This window comes from Argiope bruennichi, chromosome 3 (assembly GCF_947563725.1).
Source record: "Argiope bruennichi chromosome 3, qqArgBrue1.1, whole genome shotgun sequence".
Taxonomy (NCBI): Eukaryota; Metazoa; Arthropoda; class Arachnida; order Araneae; family Araneidae; genus Argiope; species Argiope bruennichi.
The window spans coordinates 29,022,541-29,037,770 of NC_079153.1; the positions used below are offsets into that span (position 1 = coordinate 29,022,541).

Here is a 15,230-nt window from a genome sequence, read left to right on the forward strand (position 1 = left end):
CATATGGTTTTCTTTTATTGTTTTAAACTAAAGAACTGTGTAGTTTACAAAAGTAAAGTTGTAATATCGCGCGATTTAGAACGATGATATTTATGTTTTTAATAGCGCGCTTGGGACTTGGGACTTTGGATATAACTTCAAGTACACAATAAACAAAATATGTAATACAATTAAAATAACATGGCTTTAATGTCAGAGAATTTAACGGAGTCTTGGACATGAAGTTATATCTAAACGATTTATTTGAAATCAAATATAACTAATATTCCGAAAAACCAACTGATCACCCGAGGAGACTAGTTTTTTTATAAGAATATGTGACTCATTTCATAACCTTTGCAGTTCATAAAGCTTTCTTAAGATATCAGTTGTCATATAAGTCGCATATAAAAGAAGACGATTTATCGACTTTTTTGTATATAAAGTTAATTATATAAAAATTATTTTTGCTCAACTATTTTTCAGACTAGAAAGAAACTCACTCAGTGATATTCCATGCACCATTTCCAATGCACGTATGTTTTGGTGATCCTATTAACTTGTATCCTTTTTTACATGAGTAAATAGCTTCACTTAGCCCAGGCACGTTCTTAACGACGACGCTTCCGTCTTTGATATCTGGTGGCGGTTCACAATGTAAAACTTCGCACATAGGAGGTTCAGTCCATTTTCCGTCGGATTCGCATGCGATACCTGCAAAAGGTAAAAGATATTCAACTTTAAGGTATCCGAACACGTTCGGAGCACTTTTTTAGAAAAAAATGATGCAGCCATACTTTATCCATTCTGGGTTTAAGACTATTAAAGATTAGCAATAGAATATCAATATTTGAAATAAACATTAAAACTTTTTGAAAATTGGTATGTAATAACATAAATTTAAGCAAATTCTTTAAAAACTTCAAATTGGCTGCTCAAAAAACTATTACTCTCATCCGCAGAAAACTTATACCAAAATAAATTAAATAGTTTTCTCCAGGGAATGAACTACAATCGTATGGTTATAATAATAAATAAAAAGTTTAGAACCAGTCAAAGATTTATCATGAAATTTTTATTAAATTTATGACATTATTCAAACGATAGGCTGTAAATTAAAAAAAACGTTCACTCGATCTAAATTCTTTTAGTTCATTCCCTAGAAAATAGTATAAAGACAAAGTCCAACAAATTTCATAGTAATATGATAATTATATTTTGAGTTATTTGATTTGAGGTGAGCAAAAAATAAGTAAGAATCAATTTTAAGAAAAATGCATTTAAATTATACAATAACATGTTTTAATAATAAATTATGTGTGTACATACTTAAAATTCACCATATCTTATAGGTTATACCTTCTTCCTCCACAGTTTTTAATAATTTTCCTTTTATAATAATTTTTTATGGCAATTTTTTGCATTTGGCAGTGAATGCCGCCTAGATTCATTTATTCTGTCTTTGTCGAGCTCGGCAAATGCTCCAACTGATGTTCCACTAGAATATACTCTAATACCCTTAAGAATATTCAATAATCCCATAAAACCTTCGTTAAAATGTATTACATAAATGCCCCTATTTTGAGAGTTTGGAGCTCAATAAAGACATCTTCAGGTACAAATTTCCACAAAACACCGTTGAAATTCTCATTGGCATTTTGTGTTTTTTCGTGCAAAAAATTTTCCGTATTTAAAATTAAATTTGTGTTTATACAAATTTTTAAGATTTTTTTGGCCCTTTAAGTCGGTGCTTCCGGTTTTTTAAATGACCACTTCCAGTTTACCGATCATTATGAAAATATTAATACTTTGACTTCTAATTAACATAGAGACAAAAGTAAACCTGTTTTGGATAGTTCAAAAACTGTTCTATCCAATAAAATATTTAAAAAAAATATCATTTTTAGCTTAAAATCGACTTTTTCAACTTGTTCGGATACCTTAATACATAAAAATTGAAAACTCAAAGTTAACTAATTTATAAAATTAATCTCCCACTCTCTCTCTCGATTTATATATATATATACAAAAGTATTAGAACAGGATCAAAAGGGTTTGCAATAATAAAAATTCTTATATTGAAGCATCAAACAACCTCCTTAAAAATTTAATTAAAAATGAATTTCCTAGAAATTACTGTAATGTCATTTTTTTAATTAAACAAGGTATGGTTTGGGATTAATCCTTTGGCTTAAATAAAAATAGAACTTTCCTTGCATATTGGATTACTCAATAGATGGCGCTGGGAGCCTACATCTGTTTACATAATTTACCGCTAGTTTTTTAAAAACAGGGAATCACAATCAATAGTTTAAAGTTTTCTTGACTGTTAATGGTATGTACTGGCCTTTTCGTTTTTTTAATTTTTAATTTTAGTGCTATTGTTTGTTTTTATTGTTATTTTTGTTATTGTATTTTTACTTTGTTGTGGTTAATTTCTTCTTATTTGTTGTTTTATATTTCCTTTCTGTTAAAATGGTATATCTCTTGAGCATAATTTCAGGGGATTTTCGGGTCACGAGGAATCATTTTTAGACAATGTCTGTTTTTCCTCACAGAAAAAATCCCTTTCTTTGAATCCTTGCCTGAGGGTGACCCTTGAAAAAGTCTTCAGGCCGGATTCTTTTTTTATTGATTTTTTTATAATTCTTTTGGTTTAATTTTTTTAATTTAGTTTTTCCTTTTAACTTGATTCTAATACTTTTGTATCAATTCATCTGTGTTTTAGAAGTAGCTGCAATTGCGCTCTCTAAATACTATGAAGTTCTTTTTTTGGTTTTAGTTTAAATAGGTTATAAATTTTAGTTGCGATTTCGAAACTGTTTTTGTTTCGTTTTCATTTTCGTTTCGTTTTCAAATTTTTTCTTACTTAAGATTGGTTATATATATATATATTGAATGTCTGTATGTGTGTTTTAACTTTATGTATTTCCACAGCCCGCAATGGATTCGAACAAAACCATATTTTTTAGAACCCGAAAGGATTAATTATGCTATTAAAAGGGGTTTCGACTCTTTTCTAAAAAAGATGAAAGAGATTTCGAAGAAAGATTTTTTCGTTTTCCCATCATAACTTCTAAAAATATTAAATAATTCTTTTACTTATTTTTTACCATTATAAAATTCAAGTATGAACTTTATAGCAAATAATTTTCTTTGATATTTAAACCAATTTAAATTCAACTTTAGACATAATTCACATCATTTTTTTTTATCAGTTAAATCTGTTTCACTGTTTAGCCAAATCTCACTCGTATGCTTTTGTCAATGTTGAACTGCTTTCTTGAAAAATTTTAATTTTTGCTAAGCATTTTTTTAACAGCATATTAAACCTAATTAATGTATTTCTTTAATTTCCTGTCAGCTGTTATAAAATGTCAACTTTAAATTAAAGTGGAAACGATGTAACTGCAATTAATATTTTAAAAAATATATTTTTCTTAAAACCAAGCAAATTTTTTTATATGAGTACTCAAAACAGAGTCGTTCAGCATGTAAGTCTTATATGCACAACAGAATAATTTTCATAATCTATGTAATAATTTTTCAACAAAGATTTCTAGGAACTCGATAACTACAAAACACAAAGAACGTGGTCAATAAAATTTGATTCGTAGGTTAAGCATCTAAAATATAGATACTAATCAAACTTGAACTAAATCCGTTAAACGGTAAATGTAATGACTTAAATCAATGAAATTCGGTATGTTATTTAACGTCTATAGCAATTAGTGTCAAATCGTGGTGTCAATACGCAGGCAAAAAATTGTCCAAAATATATTCTCGTAATAGAATGAATAAAATTGGCAGATTTACGCAAAAGATCTATATTTCGTAACTATCATCTACCAGTCCCTGGTAAGGTATTCGCAGCCTCAACCAAGGCCTATAATTTTATTCGGTAGGAGATTAGACCTTTATTTAGAGCATGAATGAAAGTTTGGGAGAGACCACTCGTGCTAATTTATTCTAATTTCTTGAAACTAGAACCGCCCCCGCCATTTTTTTTAAATATGTCTTTCATAACAGACTAAGAAAATTAATTTTATTCTTCCCTCTCTTCCTCTCTCAATATATATATTGTCTTAACAATTAATGTGTTTTACAAACAAATTCTTTTCTATATTTTAATTTTAATTTCAAAGTCAGTTTCAAAAATTAGTTTCTGGAGCAGTCAGTTACATGGCAAAATTATATTATATATATATATTGAAAAGAAACAGAAAACATTAAAGTCAACTAAATGGCGAAGAACAAAATAAATGCAGACTATTTAATAATATAAGTGAACACATACTTTGTTTTCTGAATTTATTTTAATCGCTTTGAACACTTAAAAAATATTTTCTATTCAGAAATTTCTATGTATGACTGAAAAAATAGAAACTTATCTACCTTCGGCTAGAATGCAATCCTATCAAGTTCTTCATGTATCACGATTTAAAATTCATACAACCGTTATTTTTATGCTCAATCAAATATAAGCGAGCCATTTTCATTACATCCCTTAGTCAAAGATTTTAATCATTTGAAGAGACATACTCGATAAATTCAATCTAAGCAGGTAGTAAGAGCTATTATAAAAGACATAAAATATATAATTTCTTTAAATAGAAATGATAGTATTTAGGAACATTTTGAGGAGATTTGATTTAGACTTGATTGAAAAAATAATGGATATGGAATAGACTAACGGACTCATTTTAAATATATATCAGCTCATTCAAGAAATCAGTTTAAAGTATGAGAAGTTGTTAAAAAATAACTAAAGAAAATTGTCATTATGGAAAAGTTGACAAATGAAAATTAATGAAAGATTGTTTCATAATCAGATCTTTTCTAACATGACCAACTGCCATATTTTTCAATTGCATAAATATTATCATTGGATACAATTTATTAGAGGTAGCATTTTATTAAATTCCAAAGCATCTGAATGTGAATAAAACATGAAAGACTTTAAGAAAGACTTTTTTTTTTCTTTAAGACTTCAGTCTTTAAGAAAAAAACTCTCATCAGAATTATTTCTGTTCCTTGGTAACTACTACGAATTAAACTATTTTTTAGAAAAGTATAAAGGAAAGTTTTTCAAAACTAAATATTAAAAATTACCACAAAATTTATCTTCAGAATGTAATTCTTGTTTCATACGAGAAGGCTGCAATACTATCGAACGAAAAATTAACAATTTTATATTTATTTTAATGTATTTTATTAAGTTTGGAATAATTAAAGAAATTCATTTTTTGTTCATTTTTATAATTTCACATTCATAAAATGTTACTTTACTTACAATTATCGCCTTCAATAAATGATACATAAAAATCGAAAACGACAAAGAAAAAAAAATGATTTTAAGCTTGAATGTTTTATTTATTTAAATGAAATGCGTTTAATATGAGATTTATTTTTTTATACGTCCATAAAATATGCAAAATAAAAATAGATTTTTTTATAAAAAAATAAGTACTTACTTACTGCTCCTTTTAGTTGATGACCATGGTCACACATATATGTTACTTTTCCTCCAAAAGTCCAACCTCCTTCTGTGACAAACTGAGAATTTTCTACATGAGGAGGTGGTCCACAATCAACTGGTTTGCATGATATCTTGTTTCCAGACCACTGGCCATTAGTGTCACACAGAATTGTATTGTTGCCTTCTACAATGTAACCTTTATCACATGTATAATCAATAGTTTGGCCGACTACATAGGGTCCAATCGGAATTTGTGAATTTGAAATGGCGTCAGGAACATCACAGAGATATCGCTTGCATTTTGGTACGTTTTTAGACCATTTCCTAGTTGAAGTGCAAGCAATGCTTTCAGGACCCTCTATTTTGTACTTTGAATTGCACTTGAATTCCAGTTTAGAGCCATATGTATAGTTTGTGCCAATGACGCGACCATGTTTTAAGCTTTTGATAACAGGGCAAGTTATTAATTTGCATATTGGAGGATCCGTGTTCCAAGTTTGATTCGTTAAACAAGTGCTGTTAGGGGAACCGAGCATTTCGTAACCTTCGCTACAGCTAAAATGAACTGTGCTATCAACTACTAGTGCTCTAAAGAGAACAGTACCATGTGCTGGTGGTATGGGTCTTGAGCAAGGTAATGGCACACATTTTGGTGTAGCATCATTCCATACTTTTTTTGCCGAGCATGTAAGAACGGAACTTCCTTCAAGTTCGTATCCAGGATCACAAGAGTAGTGAACTGTTGAACCATATGTATACTTATTTCCTTCCACGCGACCATGATCTATGTTTGATGGCGGTGCACAAGATACAATTTTGCAAGTTGGAGCTAGAAGACTCCAGCTTTCGTTCACTAGACATGATCTTGTCATTGTTCCTTCAAGTTCATAGCCATCATTGCAATGATATGTTGCAGTACTGCCAACTATAAGACCTTCTACCTCTACCCATCCATTTTCCAATGGTGGTAATCGATTACATTCTCTAATAATACAGTTGGGTTCTTCACCACTCCAGCTACCAGATAATCCACATAATCTAACAGATTCGCCAATTAATTTATAACCAGGTGAACATTCATAGGTTGTTGCTGCTCCGTATCGTGACGAGTTCCATTTAACATATCCATGAGGAATATTTTGTACAAGAGGGCAGACAATTGGCTGGCAGCTGGGTGGGCCGAATGACCAAGTAGCATTTGCTTGACATTTTCTCGTAGATGGTCCTTGCAATTTATAACCAACATCACATTTGTAATTTATTTCTGCCATGAATACATACGAACTGATTGCCATTTCTCCCATCATTATATTTTCCGGTGCATTACATTTTACTGGTTTGCACTGCGGAGTTTCATTTGACCAAGTTCCATTTTCTTGACATACTCTTGTGTTTTCACCTATGAGTTTATGGCCCTTTGAGCAGCGATACATAATTTCATCTCCAAGGTGGAAAATATTTGATCTAGCCGCATCCAACATTGCTTTCCCATCAATTGTTATATCTCCTCTTGGTCCAGCATCAGGCCATACTTGAACTTCTCTTCCAGTAGCTCCCTGAGAGAAACTGTGAACCAAAACTTCTCCATTCGGCAGAGGATCTGGTAAAGGACAAGATATTTGTTCGCAAACGGGGGGATCAGAACTCCATTTTCTGTCTTCTTGGCAAGTTAAAACAGATGCTCCATGCAACTCATAACCTCTGTCACATTTATATGTTACACTCTTTCCATATTCAAACAAATCGCCTTCATATTTACCGTTAGATATGTTTCTTGGTGCTTCACAAACTACAGGTTTGCAAATAGGTGGCTTTCCACTCCAGCTATTGTCATTTTGACAAGTATGCTCGGCTGTTCCAATAAGTGTATGGCCCTTAGCGCATTTGTATGTTATTCTTGCTCCATTACGGAAGTCAGATGCTGAAATAAAACCATTTTCTACATGTTTGGGCTCTGGACACTGAATACCTTCACATGTTGGAAATGGAGCTGACCATTTACCACTCGATTCACAGGTTAGTGTTTTCTCGCCTATTAACTTCCAGCCAACATTACAAACAAAATGAATGGAACTACTGAAGGAGAAATTTTTGCCATCTATATAACCAAATTTTAGAACGGGAGGTTTGGGACACTGGATTATTCGACAAATGGGTTGCAAGCCGGTCCATTTACCTTGCCCATTACAAACGATTCGAGGATGTTGATATTCAAGATTGAAGCCTTTTTTGCAAGCATATTCTACTTCAGTACCAACTGTTAAATTCTAAAAATGAAAACAAAGTTCATTATAATACCAAGGAAAAAAAGATCATGACATAACAATCATTTTACTTAAATAATAAACTAGCCATTAGGAAACTTCATTATGCTATTTAAATAAACATTTTAGAATTCAATAACCCATACCTCTTTAGGAGTCAAAGAATGTCCATTTTGGATACTAGGTGGATCTGGGCAATAGATGCGTTGACATACAGGATCTCGATCACTCCACGTACGGTCAGACCTGCATACTCTCTTACGTGCTCCCCTGAGTCTGTAGCCTGTGTCACAAGAATATTCTATTTTCCCACCAAAATGTGAGGATTTCACATTAATACGACCATGCTTCAAATTTGGTGGAAGTTTGCATTCAACAGGTTTGCACTGGGAATCAACTCCACTCCACCTGCCATCAGGTAGACATGATCGTTTTTGGTCTCCAACTAAATCATAGCCTTCAAAGCAGGTAACAGTGAGGGTATCTGCAAAACTAAGATATCTTTTAATAGTAACTGCATATTATATTATGCAATTATCTTCACATGATTTCCGCCACAGTGAATTAGGTCATTTTAAAATTTATTACAGTCATTTGTACACTAGTTTACAATTTGATTGTTATTAATTATTTCGAAACATATTTACTGGATAGAAATCAGCAATCGAGGATGAATGCCTTTGTTTTAATTACTCAGTTGAATTAGATATTTCATTACGAGTAAATGTCTATTTATGTCATTATTGTATTGACCATTCAACATTTTCTTTAATTAAAAACAAACTATAATTATAATTTTAATGCATTTGCTCAGGACTAAATTTCTATAAGACCACTAAAAATTAACTTTCTAACAAGTGGCTCACAATTCTGTTCTTAACACTCTTGAAACTTTAATTTGTTAACAGTATACATTTTTTTACTATGTCTAGATACTGCAGTAATTAAAAACATTTGAGGTCCAGTATACACGTTTTTTTGCTTGCACAAGCGAAGTTTGCCTTGTAGTGACTCAGACGTTCTAACATTATATTTGTTTGAAAATTTGGGGAAACTTAATTAAAATTGAGAAAATATTTTTTAAATTTTATCACGAAACTTTAAAAAACATTCATTCTATAATTTTATATAATAATTTCATTAGTTGTTTCTGAACATGTAAAAGCTAATTATAAAAGTGGTATAAAATATTTAACAAGAAAAGTATCATATAGATAATATGCATCTAAATATATCAGTCTTCGCATGCAATCGTACCGAAGGGACGGTGAGATTTCCCTATCAAGGATTTAGGCAGAGAAAAGAAGCCCAAAAAATGATTATTGATAAAATTAAAGAGTTAGATACTGTGTAAAGGAAAAACGAACTGGAGAAAAAAATTGATTGATGTGATTGATTAAAAATTTTGATAAATAAAAAAATCTTTTTGGACATGTATTTGTAATTTATTTATCAAAACACATTTAATTTGTTGCTTATATTATATTCATAAATATTAGTTTTCATTAAGCTTTTTGTTGTAATTTATAAAGATGTTATTTTTTCAAGCATGTATCATTTATTAAATTGTAAAATTGACTAATTTGTGTAAAAAAGTTATATGTAGTTAGTTTTCCAGGGAGTAAACCAGAGAGAATGAAAAATGAGCAAAAATATACCATGTATGGAGAGAGGGGGGGGGCAGTAACGCAGATCATTGACTTTAAAAGTCTTTTTTATTATTAAAAATAAAATGCTTTTTAAAAAAGAACAAGTAGATGATAAATTAATGCTATATCATCAAAGAAAAACCCGGTTTATGAGGGCATTTATTACAAAACGTTATTGAATTAAAAAAAAAATTTTAATTTTTGATACGATAAAATTTTTTTCTTTATTTGTAAATTTTGGAGTTATGAGTTATTTTTCAAGATAAAGAATAAAAAAAAAATCAGACAAGAATGAATAGATTAGAAGAAGGTATTTTATTATTATATTGTATTTAGCTGAAAAAATATATCATTCATACTAAGGAGAAAAGGTCAAAATTTATTTTTAGACTTGTCTATTTAAATTTTTCAATTGTAATTAAAATTTAGATATAAAATAAATTGATGCCTTAATACAATATTTCATTATGCCGTATTGCATTGGTATATTAAGACGTATTATATTTATGCCGATTCGGTGATTAAAAAAATGTCATCTGGCGTAAATTCTTCTATATTATAATCAGTTTGAAATAACTTTTTTCTTTATAAACTTGTAATACCAAACGACAAAATTTAGAGATCTAGCATTATCATTATATAATTCAAAAATATCTTAGAAAAATATATAATTTTATGTTCTTTTAAATTGCAACATTTTATGAAAATATATCTATTTCTTATGTCTCCTACCTGTGTCCTCTCCAGGCTATTTCTCCGTTTGATGGGGCCACTGGTATAGGGCACATAATTTTTTCGCAGTGGGGCGCCTCTCCGGACCAAGTTTTATTCTCCAAGCACGTCCTAGTAGCTGTTCCAATCAAATTAAAACCCACTTCGCATTCGTACTGTATTGTTGCGTCAACCATATTATTGTCACCTATAAAACATTCAATAAATATTTATTTTACTATTGCATATAAAAGTTATAGAAAGGTAATTGCTTGTAAATAAATTATTTTACAGAAACAGAAATAAAATATTATATATAATGCTAGTTCAATGGTTAAGTAATATTTGTATAATATCATCATATCCAAAAGCTATCAATAAGTGTCAGTGATTTTATACACCAATTATTTTTTTCTGTTAAAAAGTACCAGTCTTAATCCTCTAACTTTTCTATCAACCTTATGTACAAACCCTTCAATTCATTTTTTTATTCACATTTAGTTTTTAAAACGGTTTTAAGTGATCATCTCAATAACAAAGAATACATTTTTTAAATAATAATTTAGCTTTAAAAGGAATAACTTTTAGATTGCCGCCGTGAAATCTAATGAGGTTTTAAGCTGAGAAATAAGAAACGGAATATCCTCTTTTCAGTTCATTGAAGGATAACAGTTGTGGTCCTTTTAGATCGTACGTGGTGTTATCAAATCTTGTTTTCCATTCAGATTAAAATCTCGAGAAGAGAGAACAATAATGGAATAAAATATGATCTTGTAGAGTATCTATAGTAGAGCAGAGTTCTATTAGTAGAGTATCTATATCCTTCATAATAAATCGACTACTTTTACTTACCTAAGATGCGACCATTAGCAAGGCTAAGTTTGTTCATTGGGCACCTAATAGCAACACATGATGGATCTGCTCCGCTCCAAGTTTCATCAGATAGGCATACTCTTTCAGATGGACCTTTTAATTCATAGCCCCTGTGGCAAGTGTACTGAACTACGCTACGGTAAGTTGTATCATGAGTTCTGATTTCGCCATTGAGCAAGGATGCAGGCTGAGCACATCGAATTTGAACACACTGTGGCTCAGGCCCTTCCCACTGCCCATCTGCTGTGCATAGCCTTTGAACTGATCCAATGAGTTTGTAGCCTTCATCACAATAGTATTCAACTCCTGATCCATATCTGAAAGATAAATTACTATTTGTACAAACTGGTTTATAGTTTTTCATCATTTTTAAAGAAAATTTTTCAGATTTCAGAAAGAAAAAAAATTAAACAATTATTATCATGTGTATTAGTTTCTTTAATAATACAAATATAAACATACATTCATATATTTTAACGTATCTTTTTAGACTCACTTTTCAGACGACTGTATTCGGAACATTTATATTTGAATCTATTTCACTTTACATTCAGAATTACGTTTACATTTTACATTACATTACATTTACAACATTAAATACATTTAATTACATTTAAATACATTGGATTTCTGCAAATGAAAGATGTATACCTGTTATCTGAATAAATAAGGTAAGCATGTGATACTTTAAGAGGATCTGGACAGCGTATAATATCACAGGTTGCATCGTGGCCACTCCATTTTCCATTTGATAAACATTCCCTTGTATTTGGACCCTCCAAACGAAAGCCTTCACGGCAAGAATAGATTGCTCTACCACCAAATACCAAACTTGTTGTTTCCAAAATGATATTTTCTCCCTAAACAAATAAAAACAATGGAAAGATGAATGAATATTGTGAACAACGAAGATTCATTATTCAAAGCTCTTGTATGCACAGTCGCCTCGAAACAATGTTTCAAAGCTTCTTGTGTATTAGTCGCATGGCAAAGATTAATCGCCAAAGGTGTGTTAATCTATTGACTATATTCGTCTGTACAAGAGATTGTAAGTTTAAAATCGGCAAGGCTCTGCGTTTAAGTCAAAAGTTCGCCAAAGTTCGCCAATGGCATGCTATTAAACCAAAAGTTCGCGAATGGAATGCGGTTAAGCCAAAAGCTCGCCGATAGTACGCGGTTAATATACAAGTATCATTTGAAATTTTATCGAATTTTTATCCCCTCCTTCCAAATAAAGAACAAAATCTGCTTTATATACCTGAGAAAGAGGGCCACAATTAACAGGTCTGCATTCAGGCGGCCCCGGCTCCCATTTCTGATCTTCCATGCAAACTCTAACCGTATTACCTACAGGCTGATATCCTTCATAGCAATAATATGTTACTCTCTGTCCAAATCTTTGACCATCACTCTTCCAGTAACCGTGGTCAATATCTTCTGGCGAAGGACATTCCACAGGTTCACAGCTGGGAACCTCGTGCAACCACTGGCCAGTTTCAAGACAAACTCGATCAGCTTCCCCAATGAGCACGTATCCAGGATTGCAGCTATAACTTACAGTGTTTCCCACTGTCCAGTCACTGCCGATGTACCTAAATTAAAAGTCAGTAGAGTAAATTAAGAATTAAAAAAAAACCCGCGCATCATTAATCCCCCCCCAAATAAATAAATAAAATAAAGATATTTTACCTTCCATTTGATATTGATTCTGGTTGACTACAGCTTACAGGAACACAGGTGGGTGCTTCACCACTCCATTCACCATTACTTCTACATTTACGAGATCTTATTCCCTGAAAAAGTAGATGATAACTTTTTAGTAGCAGATCAAATGCTAACAATATTAACAGATTATGGAATTATTAAGGATAACTCTAAATATAAATTTTTAAAATTGATATATATATATATATATATATATATATATATATATATATTATATAAAGTTTTTCCTGTTCCTTTTTTGGTTTTAGTTTGAATAAGAAATAATTTTAATTGCGATTCCGAAACTATTTCGTTTCGTTTTCAAAATATTTCTTACTTTAGTTTATACTATATATATATATATATATATATATATATATATATATATATATATATATATATATATATATATATATTGAAATAATAGATTTTAATTTATTGTATTATTTTACAATAATATGTCAGGGGGAAAAAGACAACATTTTAACAAAAATATTTATTATTCTGCAGAGTCGGTCAGTGATAATTCATACAAGTTTGTTTTAAAATTTATTATATAAATAATTTATAAAGATATCCTTTAAAATAAACACATAATATTGAAAAAAATTATTACAATAACTTTGTATTATTAAAAAAGCAGTAACATTTCATTTCCACAAGATTTCTTAGATATCATAAACTCTTATAAGCTTTATTCCCTGTATTTAAACCTTCGTACATATACGTTGGGCTGATTAACGTAAGCTATTTCTAAAATCCAGTAACTGATTCATAATTTTATATTAAATCCTATGCGGAAAACACTTCTATTTACAAGCATTTTGGTTAATAAATGATATTCATGAAAGAATTATGTGAATGATGGTTGGTGAATAAACTATATTTTAATACAAAGCTTAACTGATTTTCATATTCAACAGTAAAATCTCACATTATTCAGGTTACTTTTCATTACAGAAAGAGTTATATCGCCATACAATATGACAAGTACATAGCAAACTTTTGTAATTACAGATTGATTTAAGAAATTTTTTTAAAAAAAATATTCAAAAATAAAATTTATATTAATAGAGCTTAAACAATATTATATTCTATAGTTCATATCTTTGTAGTAAGCTAACTACGATAATCGTAAAGTGGAAATTATATTTAAAAAATACAAAAATATAGCTTGTAACATTCATATGTATATGAGAATAACTTTAATTTTGATTTTTTTTAGGTTCAACCAGTGTGTTCATTTCATTGATTTCGCTATCATGATCCAACAAATCTAACTGTATTGCTATCAAATTCCCCTTTGATAGCAATAAACTAAGGCAAAGATATTTATATTCCCTAACAGTAATCATAAAAACCCCGATTAAATGTTACAAGTTTTTTTCTTTGAATAGATTTTGAAATAACCGATACTTTAATGTTTTTTTAAAAAATAATAACCATGTAGTAATCTACCTGGAGCTCATAACCAACATGGCAGTAGTACTTCACAACACTTCCAAAAGTAACATCCGTCATTTCGATGCCTCCTTGTTCAGGGAATTCCAGTCGGCCACAGCTAATTGGTCTACATTCAGGTGGTTCATATGACCAGGTCTTATTGGCTTGGCAGACTGAGTAGCTGGTCCCATGTAATTCATAGCCTTGGTCACATTTATAAGTGACCATTGCTCCGTATCTGTAATCTTTCCCTTCAATGGAACCATACTGAATGCCAGCAGGTGGGGGGCAAGTAATTCTTTCACAGCGAGGCAAATCCCCAGCCCAACGGTTCTTGAGTTCACAGTACATTTCACCTGTTTCCTCCATTTCAAAGCCTGCATCGCACTGATAACGAACCACACTGCCAACATCCAGATTAGCCTGAGGTCCGATTACATGTCCGTGAGGCACCCTCGGAGGAGATTCGCACGAACGAGGTTGGCACATAGGAATTGAGTCATTCCACTGGCCCCTGCTTGAGCACGTGAGCGTACTGGAACCATCAAGTCGGTATCCATCATCACATGAGAACTGAATACGATGACCAAGACGATACTTGCTTTGTAAAGCAATAACTTCACCATTTTCAATGTTCTTAGGAGCTTCGCAAAGGATTTCTGTAATAAAAATAATGCATTCAAATTTCAAAATGACTTTTTTTTTTGCATGTCAATAACTAAGATAAAAAATATCGATAGTTAAGGATTTCAGGGAAGCTAAATAGCAATATATTTTATCTTTTTTTACTCATTACTTTTTATTTATTTATTTGTAAATTCACAAAATTATCAAACATTATAATGAAATTAATATGTTACAGAACACATGTAAAAATATCTCAGTTGAAAGAAATAATAGTGCTTATGATATTTGTACTTTCTACTAAAAGAACAGAATATAAGATAAAGACTGTTTCATGAACAAAAATTGGTGGTAGAAATCTTAATTTTCTGAAATTACCTTCATATCTTAGTGTGTTACCACTCCATGTATTATCATGTCACATATAATTTACAATATTTACTCAAGTGATTCACGACGCGATATGAAGCATACTTTAAAAATATGTCAGTTGAAAGAAATAAT

At 30.7% G+C, this 15,230-nt stretch overlaps 1 protein-coding gene across 1 annotated transcript in view; it reads right to left on the minus strand.

The window, feature by feature from the left end:
• Positions 1-15,230, minus strand: part of LOC129963955 (sushi, von Willebrand factor type A, EGF and pentraxin domain-containing protein 1-like) — a 122,610-nt gene that overhangs the window by 10,419 nt on the left and 96,961 nt on the right. Inside the window, exons 27-35 of the mRNA XM_056078581.1 lie at positions 14,118-14,761; positions 12,645-12,748; positions 12,214-12,547; positions 11,607-11,815; positions 10,935-11,272; positions 10,104-10,290; positions 7,869-8,214; positions 5,454-7,725; positions 483-693 (exon numbers count right to left, since the gene is read on the minus strand). Of these exons, the coding sequence (XP_055934556.1) occupies positions 483-693; positions 5,454-7,725; positions 7,869-8,214; positions 10,104-10,290; positions 10,935-11,272; positions 11,607-11,815; positions 12,214-12,547; positions 12,645-12,748; positions 14,118-14,761 (4,645 nt within the window). The remainder of the gene's footprint in view (positions 1-482; positions 694-5,453; positions 7,726-7,868; positions 8,215-10,103; positions 10,291-10,934; positions 11,273-11,606; positions 11,816-12,213; positions 12,548-12,644; positions 12,749-14,117; positions 14,762-15,230) is intronic.